Source organism: Pleuronectes platessa, chromosome 17, assembly GCF_947347685.1.
Source record: "Pleuronectes platessa chromosome 17, fPlePla1.1, whole genome shotgun sequence".
NCBI classification, from domain to species: domain Eukaryota; kingdom Metazoa; phylum Chordata; class Actinopteri; order Pleuronectiformes; family Pleuronectidae; genus Pleuronectes; species Pleuronectes platessa.
This window is the reverse complement of record NC_070642.1, coordinates 9,619,523-9,638,913: the sequence shown is the minus strand read 5'-3', so window position 1 is coordinate 9,638,913 and position 19,391 is coordinate 9,619,523. Positions and strand designations below refer to the sequence as shown.

The 19,391-nt window shown below is 43.3% G+C and overlaps 1 protein-coding gene across 1 annotated transcript in view; it reads left to right on the top strand.

The window, feature by feature from the left end:
• Nucleotides 1-19,391, top strand: part of LOC128460258 (kelch-like protein 29) — a 146,652-nt gene that overhangs the window by 59,962 nt on the left and 67,299 nt on the right. The window contains exons 5-8 of the mRNA XM_053445355.1: nucleotides 5,410-5,548; nucleotides 12,941-13,137; nucleotides 15,681-15,793; nucleotides 17,712-17,858. Coding sequence (XP_053301330.1) covers nucleotides 5,410-5,548; nucleotides 12,941-13,137; nucleotides 15,681-15,793; nucleotides 17,712-17,858 — 596 coding nt within the window. The remainder of the gene's footprint in view (nucleotides 1-5,409; nucleotides 5,549-12,940; nucleotides 13,138-15,680; nucleotides 15,794-17,711; nucleotides 17,859-19,391) is intronic.

Sequence of the window (19,391 nt, the reverse complement as noted above, 5' to 3'; positions counted from 1 at the left end):
ATATAAACATTTTTTTGTACTGCCTTTGTTTTGACCTACTTTAACTACTTTTAACCAAGCACACTCATAGTTTATAAAATTACTTAAAGGTGACAGGAATTATATAACGTGAAAAATAATGAATAAAAAGCTACTTTACTTGACTCAAAACATGTACTCAAAGTCAAGAAATGCAAGATTGTATTTTTTAGAGCTTTACTTTACTGGACATTCATTTTGCAATAGGGCCAAGCAAGTCTATGTTATCTGTGTCTACAAAATCTTTTTATTTCCTTTTTGAAAGCTTTGGTCAGGCAGTGTTCCGACCCTGAATTCAAATAACCAGGTTTAAGATGCGGAGATGGAAATAAAAAAAAAAAACACAAATCGGTTTGTCAAGTCATTATTTAAGAACTAGGGTTAAATGCTTCCTCGAACTAAGAGCTGATATGGGTTCCCCCCCCCCCCCCCCCCCCCCCACTGTTGTACGGGGCACCTGGGGTTGCAGAGTAGAGATATTACATTATCCAACAGCTTGTGCTGACAGTGAACTCTTGACCATCTCTGTGAGTGTGGGTGTTTTCAATGTGTGCAGTCAGAAACAGGGAAACCATTTTAAAGTGGTGTTCTTATCAAAGTCAGCGGGAGGCGAGAAGTTTTATTTCCCCAAACGTCCATTTGATGCTGCGAGATCAGCACCATAATGTTTTGGGTTCTGAGGCCAAACCGGCATAATTATCTGAATATTTATTCATTTCTATTCAATTTTTAATACCAGGGCAGCACTTCACATGGGAATATCCCTCACGAATCCTCCTGACATTATCAGTGCTTTGACTGTAGGTTCCAGGCCTTCTGTTCTCTGCAGGGGGGGAGACATTTTCTAGGGGAGCCAAATGCTGTGCAAGCCTTTTGCTTGGAAAGAGTTCTTTTGTGTGCATGTATTATAGTTATTCTCTCGGCCCACTCTGCTCGTTCTGTCGTAAGGAACCTTTGAACTGGAATTTCTCAAACGTCCCCACTTATCTAAAGGCTTTTTTACGAGAGATCAGAATGCCTCAGTCCAATCTGCGTCAGCCCTGCAACAGTGCTGCTGCTGCTGCTTCTTTGAAAGCAGATCCCTTTAGTTATGAAATGAATATATCGTATAATGTCTGTAATTATATATATCATAATATCTTGTAAAATTCATTCAAATATTATCCAGAATATTGCAATGCAACTAGTACATTTTGCATCATATCACTTTAAACTAGAGGTGATTGCTCATTAATTAATAAAACAATTTTAAGATATACATTCGTTCCTTTTTCCAAATGTCTTTTTAACATGCAGTGTGAGTGGTTTATTAATTAAGCTCAAACTGTGTATTATTGGAAAGTAATCTGTTGGGAGAACCAAATTCACAAAAATGTGTTTCATCAAATTGGATTGATTTCTATTAATTCAAAGATATTTTCAGTATATTTATCTTGCACGTAGAGCAAGACTTTTTCAGAAAATATTGTTGGCTTTGCTGATTTTTTTAATGAATTGTTTTAAAGACAATTATTAATCATAAATTAATTTCGTTTTCACGTGTGGTGCGATAAAATGATTAAGTGCTATTTGATTAAAAACGGTAGGCTGTAGTGAAGTGCTGTCCAAGCTAAAGAAAAGCCATTATGGCAGACATGTACATTGAATTATTGATCAGCTTGCATGGTTTGTTCTAGGTAATTAAGCTGTGAGTGTTGGTGGGAATTGATTGTTGAAAGTTTGAAAGAACAAAAAGGTCAAAGTCAACACCCCAGTGCTCTGACTGCCGCAACACAGAATGTCAGCCAATTGAAGCAAGATATGTCAACATGTCTATTTGTGAAGTAGGAACGAGATTTGTCAGGAGAGAAAATGGAACAAAACATTTTTTATATTTGACAAAACATGGCTTTTTAATTTAAAGTCACTTTTTGCTGTATGTATTATAAAAACTGTCATTCACAAGGTGTCACATCTCACGAGTCTCAAGAAAGAAACGGATCTAATATACTCAAAAAAAGTTTTCGTATCATTAATCCCTTATTTTTGATTTTATGTGTCGTTTGATATTCATCAAAAATTCTAAATATTCTGTTAGTTAATGTGTTATGCCACAGTGTAGAAAAATGTTTTGAACTTAATTTCAGAAACCACGATCCATTGTGTGGCTGAGTTAAATTATATTTTTATTAAACCTCTGCAAAGGAAATTAAATCCAAATTCCAAGACAATTAAACTTCATAATGTTATAGGTACAAATTTCGCCTTATACTGTACATTTTTATTTTTGAGCTTTACTTTTCAGTCTTTTCAACACAACAACTCAGAAACAGTTGGCGTGCTCCTCTGAAAATTTGGCTTGTGAATATGCATCCAAATTGTAAATTTTTTCGTTCAAACACAAAATGGTGGATCTACAGAGGCGCATGTAAAATACATGTAGAACCTTAAAATGGCTCCGTGTTTGGCAACCAATGGCACACGGAGTCACCCTTCTTATAGCAACCAATCCCAGTCCAGCACTTGACTCGCCACACCTTGTATCATGGCGCGTGCTGATAGGTTACTGGAAACCTCACCCGAGGAAACCCATTGGCCACAGCGCTTGGAGATGTTTGACAGTAGAGTTACTAGGCTGAGCAGCAGAGTTGGCGCCGTGTTCGTAGCCCCTGTGCAGTGTGTCAACCAATCACGAGGAGCTGGTGCGGGGTGTTGTTATTATTGTGAACGGCTCAGGGGCAGGAAACTACTCTGGCACATTTCATCACTGTTTGCAGTCCACGACGTGTACTCCAGAAATGTAGCACATTATACCCCTATGAGGATATCTACGTACTTCCCACAAAACAAACCCACGCTGCTATTTTCTGCGTCTTCTGCGACTCCGTGTTGCGCACAGCCCTCGAGAGATTTGTTTCCTTTAAGAGTATTGAGATGTTGGGTGTTTCAAAGCCGCTGAAAGTGGCTGTGCCTCACCACACTCCACGCCAAACACCAGAATGGGGACGCCATGTGCAGTTTCATGGTCCCCGGCGGTGATGAGTTGTTCCCGGGCGCTTCACAGATCCACCCAAGAAGCTGATGATTAGCTCTTCCATCAGGCATTCAGGTGTATCTGCATGGCTCCGAGGGAGGCGGCCATTGTTTGCTGACAAGTGGAGTTCTCTGTCTCCCCCTCTCACTTTCTCTATTGTTGGGGCGAATGGAGGGTATGCGGTGTGTCTGATTGGAGGTGAGAGGCATATCGGCCGCTGGAGATCCACTAATGCAAACTCAAAACTACTGTGTATTCACTATTCACAGCCCATGCCCACACATTAATCAGATGGCTGTCTCACTGACAAACAGTGGTGGGGGGGAATGTGGAAGGAGATGGGTGAAAGACAAGGCAAATGGCAGCTTTGTGTTTGCATGTGCATGGTCTGCTCCAACCATACCGTTGTGTAGGTGGTCAAAGCACAACAGACATATTGTCCAAAACTGCATCTATTATAATATTTCCCCTCATTAGCTATGCAGCATGTTTAATAACCAGGTCATTCTCTCTAGCAATTCATTTCTCGACGCGATAACTCTGAGGGATGCGCCGCTCTGCGAGGAGGCTTTCTACCAAAGCACGCTCGTGAATTGCACCTTATTTGTCATGTGTCTTTATACGCTGTAATTCCAGCTGCGCAATTAATTCAGAGCTGAGCTGCCAGTGTCAGTCAGGAGAATGGAAGGAGCTAAATGAGGAGATATTCCAGCCAAATAGAGGGGCGAGTGTCATTCCAGGTTAATTAAATCCCTGATTTGTGTCTGGCGTGAACACAGACCACTTTCAGGATCATAGCGGGAAATAAAGGTCCTTTATTTCAGCATGGACGTTGCAAGTACAATCACAAGTCCGATCAGTTTTGCACGATTTGTGGCTAGACGCTAACGCACACGTCCGTCCGGCCACACGTGCACACACCTTTCTAGGTGCACATGATGTTTACAACAAAAATACTCGCTGCTGGTCAGATTGCCGTGTTTACGCTGAGGTAGAGTGGCTGCACTAGCCTCGGGAAAAATGACCCTTCCTGCTGATCAAGGGAGGATTCGCCACCTTTCTTATCTATATCATCATTCCCTGTGTCTCACACAGAACTGTGGCTGCTCTTTATCTCTCCTCAGCATGTGTCCTTATACAGCACAGACTGTGTTTTGTGCCATAATACACTTTTACTACATCTCACAGCCTGCAGTCTCCATGAAATGCTCTGTTAACGCTATAAGACGGTGCAGAAGCCGGCTCCCTCCCTGATGTTCTGTAGTATTCTCCTGTATTTGAATCTAAGTCTTTGCCTTTTAGTGGCGTCCTGAGTGGTGGATGGTAGCGGAGATTAACAAAGCTTACAGTTTTGGTTATCTGTCCTAAGGCTGTGGAATATGTTGCTAGTCTCCCGCTGATTTCCATTCTCAGCATCCCCTCATGGTGCCTCATTAAGACGCAGCGAAACAAGAGCCTCCGACCCAGCGCTGCAGCAAGGCCAGGCCTAACATTGTACGGCTGCACCAGATTATACAACTCGCTGTGTACTCTCTGCCTTCGACTGCACATTGGTTTGCTCCGAGCGTGTTTTCTCAGATTGTGTTTTGTCACTCTCTGTTATTGCCGTGTATTTTTTTCCCAGCGAGGAGGACGAGGGGTGTTTTTCTAGGAGTGAGAGAGTGAGCGAGGGGATGTTGGGTGTAGTAGGCTGTTGTTTTCTCATTGAGCCACATTTGAAGGTCAACTCTGTGCTGACTAGGGCATTAGTGAGAAGCCAAAGAATTTTATTTCGATATGAATAATGCATTGACAGTGTCTCTGTTTTCAGCCCACACGTTTTTTTCACTTCATGTAGCTCGCCGCCATTGACGTTTTAGTGCTGCAGATTAAATTGAAAGTCAAATACAGTTTAACAAGTGTCTTTCCCAATAACAACCATTTTTTAATTTAATTATATTTTCTTTTCTTTTTGTATTTCTACATTATTGGTTCCAGCCCACTGCGACCCCCAGAGGATAAGCCATACATAGATAATGGATGGATGGATAATTCTGTTCAACACTAGCATGCTTTGACCAATCACAGTACAGTATAGAATATTTGAGCTAATTATTATTTATTTTCTGACATGCACTCTTTTTTCTGTTATATTTACGTACAGGCTTCATTTTGCTTTGGCCGAAATGTCGAATCAAATGTGCACGTGTCACCTCTCGCCTATCATGTAATGAACACTGTTTCCTAAGACCTGCCAGCAATAATGTGTTCTTCAATCTACACTGTTTAACATTGTGTTCTGTTTCTTGTTGTCATGCTTTTTTTTATGCACTTTGTATTCAAAGAAAACATTCTGAACCCAAATGTGGCACTGTCTGTTTCTTTTTCTTCTTCTACAGAGATGTTGAGGGAGCTGAACCAACAGCGCAGAGCGAAAGAGTTTACAGACCTGAAAATAATTGTTGAAGGCAAAGAGTTTGAAGTCCACCAAAATGTTCTAGCTTCCTGCAGCTTGTATTTCAAGGACCTGGTGAAAAGGTTTGCCTTCGCTTCCCTTCTTCCCACCAGCTGTTGATCCAATCTGTTCTTTTCATAGGGCGCATTTGTGTCGCTTTTTTTTTTCTTTCTTCTTTTCCCTTCCCCTCTCTCTCTTGCAGGTGTGTGAAGACTTTGGTTGCTTGCACAGGGCCAGCAGCCATTCCTCCCCTTTCCCGCTCAAATGAATGTATCTGAAAGTGGAGAAAAAAAAAAAAAAAAAAAAAAGGTCAACCCTCGTCATTACCTTTCCTCCCCCATGTAGGGCAAATTTAACCACATTTCCATTTTAATGAGCAGTGATAATGTTCCATGACTGGGGATGTTCTAAAACTCACCAAAGGGGCCAAAACAAAAGAATCCTACCTTCTTCATTTTGGGTGGTAATTTGCCAAAGCTGCACTGTCTTCTATGGGCAAAGGGATTCTTTTCCCCTGAGCTGCCACTTTTTTTCTGTTGCTGTTTAGTGAGTTCTGCCGCAGAACAGCCTTTTCTTAAGCTAATACATCATTGTTAGTCTAATAAGACATTTCAGAGTCATAAACAAAAGGACGAGACAGAAGCGCGTCTAAAACAGCTCAATGAACCAGCACTTTCACAGGTTAACACCACCCTTCACTGGTGTATTTGTTTGATGTGGATTCAAGTATTCCCTCTCTACTCTGCCATTCATACTCCATATTTTTTATTTTTGTTCATGGGCTGTTTTGTTTCCATGGGTGCCTGTCTCTGTGTGTGTGTGTGTGTGTGTGTGTGTGTGTGTGTGTGTGTGTGTGTGTGTGTGTGTGTGTGTGTGTGTGTGTGTGTGTGTGTGTGTGTGTGTGTGTGTGTGTGTGTGTGTCAGCCAGCCACAGATCCTTTTAGTGTCTCTAGATGTGTGTGCACAATGTGTGAGAGTGACTGTAAAGTCTGATAGCGCAAGTGTGTCTTTTTTTTATCTGCCTTGTTTTCCGGAAGGGGAATACCACAATTCCCTAATGTCCTCATCCTCACTTCAAATCCTTGCAGGTGTTTCAGCTTGATTGAGAGTCCCCCGGACCCGAAGTTGTTTTGCCGCCTTGCTGCTTGTGTGCGCGAGTGTGTGCGCGTTGGTTCTCACTTGCATGGCTGGGGATGAAGTGTTGAGCAAAATCCAAAGACAAAACAGAAGAGATGCACACATACACAGTAGCTGGCGGTGGCTGGAACGCCTTGGGGAAGTTTTCCACTTTCCCCCGAAGCCATGCGAGCTCATCAGAAAGCTGCTTATCAGCCTCTGCCGCGGTGGCCTCCTCTCTCGCCACCGATACACTTGTTCCTCCTGAATGGCGATGGAGTGAGGAAGACCAGAGAGGGAACAGGGACAGAAAAGCCACAGAGCAGCGTCTGTACTAGGATCACTCAACTCCGTGACAGCAATACTCGTAGCGCCGTGAATAAAAAACGAGACGCTCTGTCTTCCTATGACCTTGACAATAGCAGAGAAGCTTCCTGCGAGACTCGAGCGGATTTGGACAGAATTGAAGCCCCCGTGCCGGTCAACCTGTCCATCAGATTGTCTCGGCTCTGCCTCTTATCCGGGAAGTACAGTCGCCAAATCGTTAATGCATGAATACAGGCCTCCTGAAAGACACGGCAGCTTCCAGAGGGGCGGTCCGAGTTTCATCAAGCTCATCTTAATGCCTGCTGTAGCATACACAGTCAGATTTCTCTTCTTTAATTTGACAGTTTAACAGAGCAAATTCTCATTAATTGGTTAATTAATTGTAGAACTGCTTTGATTTATTATCATGACGCCGTCGTTTTTCACGAGATTATGACTAAAATAGAAATGTTCTCATTCGACTCCACACTGGAGAATATCTGATGGATTTGGTATACTAATTGTTCATTTTGGGAGGCGTCTCGGTGCGGATTTAATGAAGTCACGATCATCAGCATTATGCTAACGCTGCACCCTCCACAGTGATGGCTGTTGATGTTAGGGAGCATGTGGCGCCCTGACTTTATGGAAATGAGAGTTGTGTTAGAAAAGGACAGAGGTAAGAAGTTGACCAGAGAAGGACAGAGAGGAAGCAGAAACGTGGGAATAAATGTCAGTAACGAACGTGGGGGGGGGGGGGGGGGGGGGGGGAGAGAGCCTTTTGGTCGTAGCTGAGAGGCGTTCGCTGTCAGGCGGAGTGTCACAGGCTTGGTTAGACAGAAGCGAAGACTACCAAACGCCTCTTGTGTGCCATTCTGGTCACTCCTTCAATGAGTCTAAGTCACGCTGCCCTTGGCTCGCTGCCGTCCACATCTTTATAAGGTCACATAAGAGACGCAGAGACATGGAAAGAGAGAGAGAGAGAGAGAGAGAGCAAGACTTCATCTCTTTATATGTTCAGTACCCACTCTCCCTCGCCCATTTCATTCAGGAGGGTTTCACTACTGTTTAGAGGCCATGTCAGCCCACTGTTTACCACCTGTGTGTGTGGGGGGGGGGGGCGGTGTGCACACTGTGTGCTCCAAGTCTGGAAATGTGTGTGTGCAAATGTACATGACATGAAGTGTCTACACATTTTACTGTGTGTGTGTGTTTGTGTTCGTGTGCAGGATTTTGCGTCTGTGCGTGCGTGCGAACACGAAAGATGGAGGGACATAATTCTGATGTGTTATCCAGGCAGGCTGCCATTAGTGAGAGTAAAGTAGAGATGTAATACTGGTGGGGTGAGGGAGTGCACATCACACTTATATTCCCTGACCTTCACACACGGGCACACACACACACACGTTTGTATTTCTATCTTAGTGAGGACAGCCATTGGCATAATGCACTCCCTAGCCGCCTACCCTAACAATCCAAACTAAATGCCTAACATTAACCCTTAATCAATCCTGAACCTAAAACCAAGCCTTTACCCGTAAACAGTCCATCCAGGGGGGGCAGAAAGTAAGCACCGGCCAAAATGTCCTCACTTTTCCAAAATGTCCTCACTGTAGGCTGTAGGCTCAGACTGGTCCTCATAAAGACAGCTGTACAAGAGCACACACACACACCAGCCCAAAGACTCACTTACGAAATTAAAGGCCTTATTGGAAAGGAGCCAACATGTAGCAGCATAGAATGACAAAGTAATTATGAAAATTTGTTCAAAATATTTTTTATCACATTTTGTCTCCCATCTTGACCTGGACTCACCGGCAGAGGAGATTTTGTATCACAAAGGGATTTTTCCTGCTTGAATAAAAAAGATATAATATAATATATAAAAGGCAAAAAAAACAAAAAAAACATGCATTTTCAAATTTTTGCTTATCTGGCAAATTTTAAATCCTTGCTTTTCCTAACATAATCCTCCAATGCCTGCCTCCCTCTTTGAGGTGTTCTCCTCCGCTGCCTACGCTCACCTAAAATATTCAGGCCTCCCCTAAAGTATATGTTCATTCAACCAGCCAGCTCAGCCCACGCTACCTGGCAAATGTAATGCCTCTCCGAAATGTGCGCACACGTCTGCCCTTGCCCCCACCCAAAAACCTATTACCCTACCCTTTAAAGGACCGATGCACAGAGCAGGGAGACAGATCATCTCCGGTAATTCCATTTTACCCCTCGGGATTTTTCAAATAAGTGTGCTCCGCAGGCATTTAATTTATGGCCACTGCATCTGTAATGTAAAAATCTTTCAGCAGTCCTGACACATGCTTTCATGCCATTTGTTTTTCCTCCCTTCTTCCCCCTCTGTCAACTCAGGGCTTTCGCTGTGCCTGTGAGCCAGAGAGTGTTCTAAGATGGGCAGGGAGCTCTGTTAAAGCCCATTACAGCGCAGGCCCTTTGTGAACTCGGCAGCTGAGCCCTGTGAGCACTGCTCAGCTCTCTGTTGTTCTGCTGTCCCAGGCAGACAAAAGACACTGTCATACTCCTCTCTGATTTCAATTAGACGATATGTTCTGATTGGCTGCCTTTAAAGGGTCAGCTCATCCAAATCAAAAAACATGTATTTGTTCAGATAGTTAGATTTTGTCCAACCTTTGAAAAACCTGTGATATCTGCTGCTCTGCATTTTCACATTCTCATCCAAATCCTCTTACAATGTCGAGTTTCAATAAAATATATTTTCAAAGAGTGAACTTTGAACTTGGAGCTTCGAGCCCTGCAGTCTTACATCTATTTTTGGTTTTACTTGTTATGTTAGGTGTAAATTGGCATGCCTTTATGATGTAGCAACTATAATATAATATTTCGCATTAAAAACATTTTTGGGGTTCTTTAAACTCAAATTTTAACCTGATTAAGCCACTTTAATTATAGAAATCAAATAATCTAATATTTCTTAGCATTTATGATTTTTTGCTATATATATTTATATATATATATTTACACTTTCTACTATATAGACACTGTCTAGTATTTTCAGACAGATCATTTCTTTGGAAGAAGAAATTATGTTATCCATTATTTTCGAGAAGGATATTTAGCTCTGTATTGTTTTTTTTAAATCTTTTTTAGTGATACCAATAAACAAGTAGAAATTGTGATCCTGCTTGACCTCCATTAGTCAAATAAAATCCTTTTTCTAACACATTATCTTAATTGTGAGTGAACTAGCCCTTTAATAATGAAGCTTCACATCCTTATTCATATTGGCTTGTGCATTTTGCTCTGCCATCACTCCTCAAAATAAACTTTTAGGTAAAGTTTTTCAAGTTTTTCAATCAATAGTTCTGTCAAACCGAAGTCCACATTTCTCTTCCCCCCCTCACGCTGATGGCCCTCGGCTCACACTAGGACGCAGCTACGGGCTTTTAAACTCTCCACCTGTCATCCTGTCCTCTTTGTCCTTTTAGAGGGTGTCTGACACAAACCCGGCTCTTTCCAGCCAAAACCTCAGCATCAGTCTCGTACCTGATGCTGTATCGTGGCCTCATTACTGGAATGCAAACGCAAGCAAAACTTGAGTCTGACGGAGCTCACACATTATGTGCGTTTATTTTTATAATTTATTCCTGATTTATGTTGAGACGGGGGATGTAAATACAAACCTATTTTGGCCAAGAAAGCGTAGGCTATGCATCGGAGTAACCGTCCGTCTTAACACGTTTTCGTATGTGGCGACTGTACTTCCACGGAGAGAAAAAGGTCTCGTAAGAGAAAGCTAAAAGTATCGGCTGTAAAATGGGCTTTTTTTAGGTTGAGGGATGTATTAGGAAGTGTGAGTTTGTGTTTGTGTGCGTGCGTGTACATGTGTGTGCGTGTGTGTGTTTGTGTTTGTGTCTCATGCTGCTCCCCTCCTTCGTCTCTCCCTCTGCTCACCACCATTTTTGACAGTCTCTGCTGATTTTAAGACTTCCTCTTGAGTAAGTGGTTCGTTTTCACAAACAAATCTCTTTGCCTGAGTGTGCCCATCTTTTTCTTTCCCCCCTCGTCCTTCCTACCTCTCTCTCTCTCTCTCTCTCTCTCTCTCTCTCTCTGTCTCTACCTCTCTTCCTCTCTCTGTCCTCTGTCTTCCCGTCCTCCCTCTTTCACTATTTAAATTTGGAGTCTGCAATCAGATGCAGCATAAATATCCACCTCTTTAAGTAGCTCTAGAAAAAAACTCATTACCATAACACAAGTGCTCAGACAAAACAGACTACCACTTGAGCCGCTTCCAATTGCACTAATTGACCAGGTTGATGAGCATGCTCTTCTTTATATTTTTAGCCCTTTCTCCCCCATCTTTTTCTCCCCCGCCTCCCTCCATCACTTTAACCCTGAACAACACTCCCCCTCTCCCTTCCCTTCTTCTTGTCTTACTACCTGCCCCCACTGCAGGGCTTTGTGCGGAAAAAGGGGCAATAACACTGTGTGGCTTTTTGCTTTGCAGGAGGAAAAAGAGTAACTGCCTTGGTTTTTCCAGCCAATGTCCATCCAGAGACAAACGCCATTGTCTTTTATTTTATCTTATTTAATTTTTTTGGATGTCCTTCTCCCCCCTCTCACATCCTGAGTGCGCTTTAAATGACAACTAATGTCTCAGTTCATACACTACAGGCTACTGATGAGTATTGCGGCGGGGACAAAGGCTCCCTTTAGGTGTGATGGTGGTTTTTGTTTCTTTCGGGGGTGGGCGGGGACATCTCTTATTTAAAAGACCAAGGCACAGTCATGGAACAACCCAACCCCTCCCTGAGAAGGATGGCTGCTGGCTCCCTGTGGAAGAACCGTCTCACCCTGCCCCCCCCCCTCCCTTCCTTTTTGCTCCACCTCCGTCTCCCCTCCTCTTCTCGTCGTCACTCTAACCATTTCGTCAAGCTGTCTCATCTTGTTTGTTTTGCTGTCCCGTGTCTCACTAAATGCTGACTGTTTGTCATGATTTCTAATCCCACGAACTGTCTCCAGCAGAGAAGTAAAAGACACAAACACACACACATGCACACGCACACACACACGCAGGGAGTGAGAGAGAGAGAGAGAGGGAAAAAAGGCAGAGCATTATCATTGTGCCGCCATGACTGACGGAAGCAAACAGCTTCCATCCATCTTAATGTAGAGTACTTTTCATATTGTTGATGTCCGTAGCCGCGGGAGGAGAGACAAAGTAGTGGGGGCATGTGTACTGCTGGGCTCTGATTCCATTTATTTTGCCCTTGAGTGGATTATTGTTTCACATGGGACATTAAACATGGGTGGTGAGGTGTTATTTAACGCTCTCATACCTCCCCCGGGGGGGACCCTGCATGTGAACTAATCTCGGCCATTTGATACCGGTGAAGTCACAACGTGGCCACGGCTCTGAGAGCAGCTCCCTGCATATCCCACTCTCTGCATTAGGGACGGATATCGTATTCTATTTAATTTGCTCATCCAAACGCTCCCTGGCACCTCTCACTCCGCCTCGCCAGCGGGAGTGGATGCATTGCTTTAATACCCATCAACCAGCGGCATAGGTTCAGCTCTCCAGCTCAACATGCATCATTTTCATCCAATCACGTGTCAGCGTACCAACTGCGACGTCACTTTTCTCCTTCTCTCTGTTTTTCTGTCTGACGGCTCCAACGTACTCTGCCATGTATGCATGTCCACCTCTACAACTATGCATACATGTAAACACACGTGTACTCAGCATGCCTCTTGAAACCAAGTAATAACTCCTGTTTGCCTAATCCTTGTTCAGAGGGGACATTTTGTTTCAGATGCGGCACTATAATTGCAAATGTGCTAGTCCCATAGAAAAGTAGAAACTATCCAAAGTTCTGTTTCTGTCCCCTTTTCACTTTATGTTCTTATCTTATTGTGTAATGATTCTCTTATTTTCTCCTCACTCGTACTGGCCGAGGTGTGTTGTATGTAGCGTACACGTATCTGTGTCCCTATCCTCCTTTCTGTTCTGTTTCCTCGATTGTCCTTCCCTGCGATTCCTCTAACCCCTCTGTCTCTGCCGTGATTGGTTGAACCAGGTCTTCGGGGGAGACGAGGAGCGGGGAGACGCTGGAGCTGAACATGAGCAACATCAGCGCCGACGTGCTGGAGCTGCTGCTCGAGTTCGTCTACACCGGGTCCCTGGTCATCGACTCGGCCAACGCCAAGACGCTGCTGGAGGCCGCCAACAAGTTCCAGTTCAACACCTTCTGTAAAGTCTGCGTGTCCTTCCTAGGTAGGTGTGGCTCAGAAAGGGTGTGTGTGTGTGTGCGTGTGTGTGTGTGTGTGTGTGTGTGTGTGTGTGTGTGTGTCATCATTTTTGTTACATTTATGTGCAAAAAAAACTAATTTCTGAGCTCTTGCTTAAGTTTAGGGATAAGATGTGAATTGTGGTTAGGTTAAGGTAAGGCGAGGATTAACTAAATAGGGGCATTTAAGGATAAGCCGTTAAGATCAGGGATAAGGATTTGGTAATGCCGTCCACAATGAAAGGGAGTCAAAGCAAAGTCCTAATAAGATAGCTGTGCGTGTGCGTGTGCCTGTGCGCGTGTGAGTACAGTGTTTATGTCAACTAGTATGCATGATTATTACATCATTATATCCCGATGCTACCTTCCCTGCTGGGTGTAGAATCAACAGTTTTGTGTGTTCTCATACACTGTCAAGCATCATCAATACACACACTCACACTGGCAGAGTTTCTTAGGCAGAACCTTAATTTACCTCCCTTACTTAAGCCCATCACGCTCCGGTCTCTCATGTTTCTAAAGCCAGCAGCTGTGTGAGTCTGTTCTCAGTCAGGCACGATGCGTCTGAACTCGTCCCAGTGGGCAGGGCCGAGCGGGGGGGGGGGGGGGGGGGGCAGATTTATAAAAAGGTCAGGGAACAATTGTCACTTAAATGTCAAATCCTCTGGCCTGAACCAGGATTGAATTGAAAAATAGCAGAACAGATTGATACTCTCCCTTGATGCTTCGACGAGGTATGGAAAGTGGAGCAAGGGGGGGAAGGGAGGGGGCTTGCAGGAGGTCACGTGAAGCAAAAATGGCATGTTCCAGATTTTAGTGGGTCGGGCGACCGAAAAGCTGTAAATGTCAGGTTTTGCATCCCATTTAATAAGTTGTTTTGTTGTATTGGTAACACAAGGGAAGTGCATGTCGGCGAAAAAGGTCAGCGACAAGAAAGGGAGTGAAAAGAAAGTAAAAGAAAAGCTGCAGTTCACGTTATTGATTTGTTTTTCTCAATTTGGGAACTAAAAAAAGAAACGAAACATGGAAAACAGGGAAACCATTATTAGACCTCATCGCCAGGGAGCCGTCAATCCATTCTTCCTCGACAAGATACATGACATTTGGGCGCAGGAGAACGAGAGAGGTACGGGCGCGGGCCTGCGTCCTTGAGCAGAGAAATTGATACGGTGTCAGAAATTATTGAAGTTTGTAACAAATACACACAGAAGAAATCGCACACATCTCCATGACCTACTTTTTTCACACAACCTCAGATTCAAACGAACCCAAACTGTCATTTATTGTGCGACCGCTGCCCAGTGAGGAACCGTGATTGCTTTTTATTATCTATTATCTGGAGGTGAATTGGCGACATGCTCCACACTTCAACTCTTATTACCGCGATGAGAAGCCTTGCACATATTTTGAGTGACTCCACCTAATATTCATTTTACATGCCCTGCATCTCCGTACATCTGAGTGGACTCACGCTTTTATCCAGCAAATTCAATTGCAAACTCTGCTGCGTTGCATTGAAGAAAGTGATGAAAGGAATATGCAACATGAAGCGCATATACAAGCGTGCACACACACAGCGTAATAACTCTTCATATCCACAAATGGCATTTCAGAGGGACATTTTCAAACAGCCCTTTGTTTTGCCGCTAACCTCCTCCACCCCCGACTCTGATGCAGCGTGAAACCAGCGTTTATTTGTTCTCTGCTTTGGCCTTTGTTTAGTTGTGATCCTGCAGATGTTAGGTGACCTTTATTGGCTGATATTAGTTTAGGAAAGACTTTAAGACTCTGTCTTCAGTGATAAAAGACCTGGCTTCGCTTCCGCTCTGATGGCTGTTGTTTAATCAGGCCTCTTATAGTGGCCACTGACCCAGTGGATCTGTGAGTTAATGTGTGTGTGGGTGGTAGAGAACTAGCACGTTTTCCTGTGATGAATGGCGATGTGCGTAAAACAACTAAAATTACAGACACACAACCCTTAAAAGCAGCATCCTTACAAGAAATCACAGACGGTTGCATAAGCCTTCTCTCCACTGGCCTGGCCACGCGGGTAGTTTTATATTTACTATGAAACTACACAACCAGTGTGTGTGTGTGTGTGTGTGTGTGTGCGTGTGCGTGTGCATGTACGTGTGTGTGTGTGTTTTTAGTATACCCAAAGATCTGACAGGACTTATTTAAAGTGGCCCCACTAATCCCAAATTCCGCTCTCTGCCATCCAGCACCTTGCCTGGGCTGTGAGCGATCGATTCCCCTTGTTGTTTGTCCCCGGAGCTTTTTGGAGTTATTATACTTGTTCTCCTTTAGTCTCAGGCAGATTCCCCCCCATTAGGCTACGGCTCTGCGCCACCAGCAGTCACTCTTTCTGTCCCTGTAGCTTTCTGTATGTGATCTTTTTATGGATGTCAGAATGATCTGTTTTTTCACCCGTCTTAATCAATCTGCCTATGTCTCTTGATCTTTCATGTTTTGCTTTGTCTGTCCCCTCTGTCTTTCTTTCTGTCTCTTGGACCTTGTTCATCGACTTTAGAGAAACAGCTGACTGCAGCAAACTGTCTCGGAGTGCTGGCCATGGCCGAAGCCATGAGTTGCACGGAGCTCCACAACATGGCCAAAGCTTTTGCACTGCAGAACTTCCCTGAGGTACGTGGAGATTCATTATTTCATGTTTTTTTTCCTGTCGAACAAAGTTGAAGTTGAAATAAATTAAGAGTGAGTAAGACTATTAGAAAAACAGTTAAGCATGTACTTCTGCCAGTAGGTAGAATTCAATCAAACTGCAACAAATTATAGAAATCTTTCGTCTAAACATACTGGATTTTTTTAATCAAGATCCACGAATGAAAGAATCAAATGAAAGATCAAAAACTGCAAATTCGAAAGCTGATGTGGTGGGAATTTGTATTGAATAAAGAGCAAAGTCAACACTGATCCTTCGGAGATTTAATTTGAAACATGCAGATGGACTCATCACATGATGGGAAACTGAGCTGAGTGGCAAGATCTTCAGATGGTCTCACCTTGTCCTGTCCTTGGACCTGCACTGAAGTGCCTGCACTAACACTTAGTGTAGAGATAGTGTGATTAGGAATAAGAAAGACATAAATAACATAAACTTAGAAATTTGAATATCTGGATTTGCACCAAAATACTAGTTTTTGCGTAATGTTGCCAACAAACAAACAAACAAACAAACAAATCTCTGAACAAACAGACAATGCTGCGTTTGGTGGAGGTCATATTTAGAAAATTATAGAGATAATACCATAAAAATAGCTTGTTTTGCTTGAATATTATTTGTGAGACTTGCTTAACACTGAACAGGAGAAGATTTTCTACACCACTAAACTAATCAGTTTTACATGCAACATATAACATTGATTAAGCACATTAGATGTTGCATATTTTAAATTATATCTTGCAAATGTATGGATCTGTTTGTTCAATAGCTGCTTTAAAAGGCTTCGCTCGGGTAAAAGCTTTCACCAGACACAAGGTAATTTACTGTGGGAGCACAATGTAATCTGCTGTGTGCGACTAACTGCACTTTTCACTTGTTGCCATGCCGCTGTTAGATGGGCTCATGAAAAGAAAATACACAAAGAAACAAAACACACAGAGACAATGCAAAGAGATTTGCCCGCAGCTGACGAGGAATTTTAATAACACAAAACCACGTAGGACAGAAAATTGCTCCACAGCCCTCTGGAGTTATAAAGCGATCTATAGAGCAAGAAACAAATCTGAATTGAATTCTCGCTCTATAGACAGAGAGGTGAAATAGTAAACCTGTAGATGCAACACATAAATCTCTCTTTGCCTTTGTTACATTTCTGTTTTTGTACAAAGGGATAAGTTAGATATATGGCTGGAGCTGCCTGCTTACTGAACAGTGGTACGGATTTTCCCAACACACTCTTGTAAATACAGATAATTGGCATACTTCTGTAAAATGTAGAACTGATTCTTTAACTCTTGTAGTCTTTCAAATCAAAGCAGCAAAGCTGAGCTTTGATTGGCAGTAATCAACTCGAGAAAAGAGAGACTACGGTCCATGAAAGAAAATCACAGCAGCAGGGAAACAAGGAAATATCAGAAATCCCATTATTGAAGTCAGCATTTCCCAAATAACTAATTAAATCTGTGGTGATAACAGGGGTGAACATGCGTGAACACAAATGTGTACATACACACGCAGGGAGGTCACACGCGCAACAGATTCTGAGTGATGGGTATTGACACTATGTACCAGGGATAGATAAGAGAAAACTGCATTGCATGCTTCAACCGTAGCTCAAACTATAAGGTTTGACTGTGTGTGGATGGTAAAAACATTATACACCATAGCACTTGATAGCTCCTGATAGTGCCAATGAGTGTGCTATTTTTATAAGTGTAAAAACGCTGTAAAATTTGTTTTGTTCATCATAAAACTTTGTTGGGAAAAATTTGAATATTGCGGCCTGCCACAGTCTCGAATAATCAATGGGAAACACTGAATGTAGTAAATGAGACACTGCAATTGAACTGACTGGTGATTGTGTCTTCCACGACCCGTCAGGTTGCAGGACAGGAGGAGATTCTCAGTGTTTCCAAGGAGGACCTGGTGGCCTATCTGTCCAATGATAGTCTAAACACAAAGGCTGAGGAGCTGGTTTATGAGACGATCGTCCGATGGATCAAACAAGACCCCAACTCCAGATCGCAGGTAATAAAGGAGGAGTGATGAGTGTGTTTGTGGATTGTCTGAGCACACACTGCAGGTGTATCATGGGATGAAAAAGTACGATAAAGCCCTTGTTACCTCTGACAGTACAGATACTGTAAGGTGTCGCATCGACCCTCGCTGTCGGCCCCGAGAACTGCACAACATGAAAAACAAGAGGAGTTACTCCTTCACTGTATCGTAGGTGGTGTTCATCAGCTTTGTGTTTCGGTTGCAGCCTAACTTAGCAGTGGTTGAATATAATCCCAGGAGCGCTTTTCCCTCAGAAGGTGCTCTATTCTTAGTTTCCCTTCAATTGTTTGTGAGACACTGTACCGCATGGAAATAACCAACAAAAAGACACAACCCCTGTCTTCTTCTGTCCACCTCACAGGGGTTTGATTGTACTCCTGCTGACTGTTAATCATGATCTAAGGTCATATCGCCGAGAGGGGTATTGACACATACAGCAGGTACGATTTTAAAGAAATGTGGAATCAATAAGCCTCAAGGTCGGAGCGTCGACTCCAGCCAGCATTTATGAAAAGGTAAACAGACGCGGCGCTGCAGACGGATATCCATCTGGCGGGCGGAAGCCTCAGGTCCTCGGGATCTTTTATGGATTCAGTCACAAAACCCCATGAATTTGAAACTGACGATTTTTTAAGTATTTTATTGCTGTTTAAACATGGAGGTGAGATTATTATCAGATAAATTAAACCAGTCCATCACTGTAAGAGTCACTCAGTCAGAGTAATGTCTTCTCATCAAGCAGCAAGCGAGGGGAGCAGCCTTATATCAGAGGAATCAGGTTCGGCGCAGACCTCGGCAATCAATGTGACTTTATCGGCACCAACTTTTATGTGGTACATCCGTCAATATTTGAATTTTTCACCTCTCGGATTAAACATTTAGCGTTTATCCTTTGATTCGTGGCGCTCTGAGATTATAGTGAAATCCATCTGGCAGGTATTAAGTGTCGGACAAAGCTGAAGAACAAACTGATGAAAGCAGACGGCGGCGCTTGTCAGAAATAAGATAAAGGGGTTATTCACGTAAGCCATTTTCAGACATGAACTCCGAATTGCACAAGCGCAATTGCATCACAACTTTCTCTGGAGTTTGCAGAAGACGGGACATAACGTGTAAACTCCACTGAGATCACAGCACATCAACATCAGTGTCGTCCGGTATCAAACCTCTCAAATCTTGTCATCTTCATCTGCGTTTCCCGTCTTGTATGACTCCTCGTTTTCATCCTGACACATTTGTATTGTCATTGTCTTTTCACCATTGCATCTGTCGCGTGTTAGAAATGGCTCCAGTGCACCCACTGGCTCACCGTGAATCCTCTGGAGAATCTGTGTTCTCACATCATGTTTTTACTAGAGGGGGGCCGGCTGGAGATCAGTGCATGTCCCAACGCAGCTTTTAAATAAGAGACAAACAATATAGAAGGCTTGTTTGACATGGGTATCAATCTCTCCTCCGGACAAATCCACTAAAATTGGACTGTGTGGTGACTGATGGGAAAAT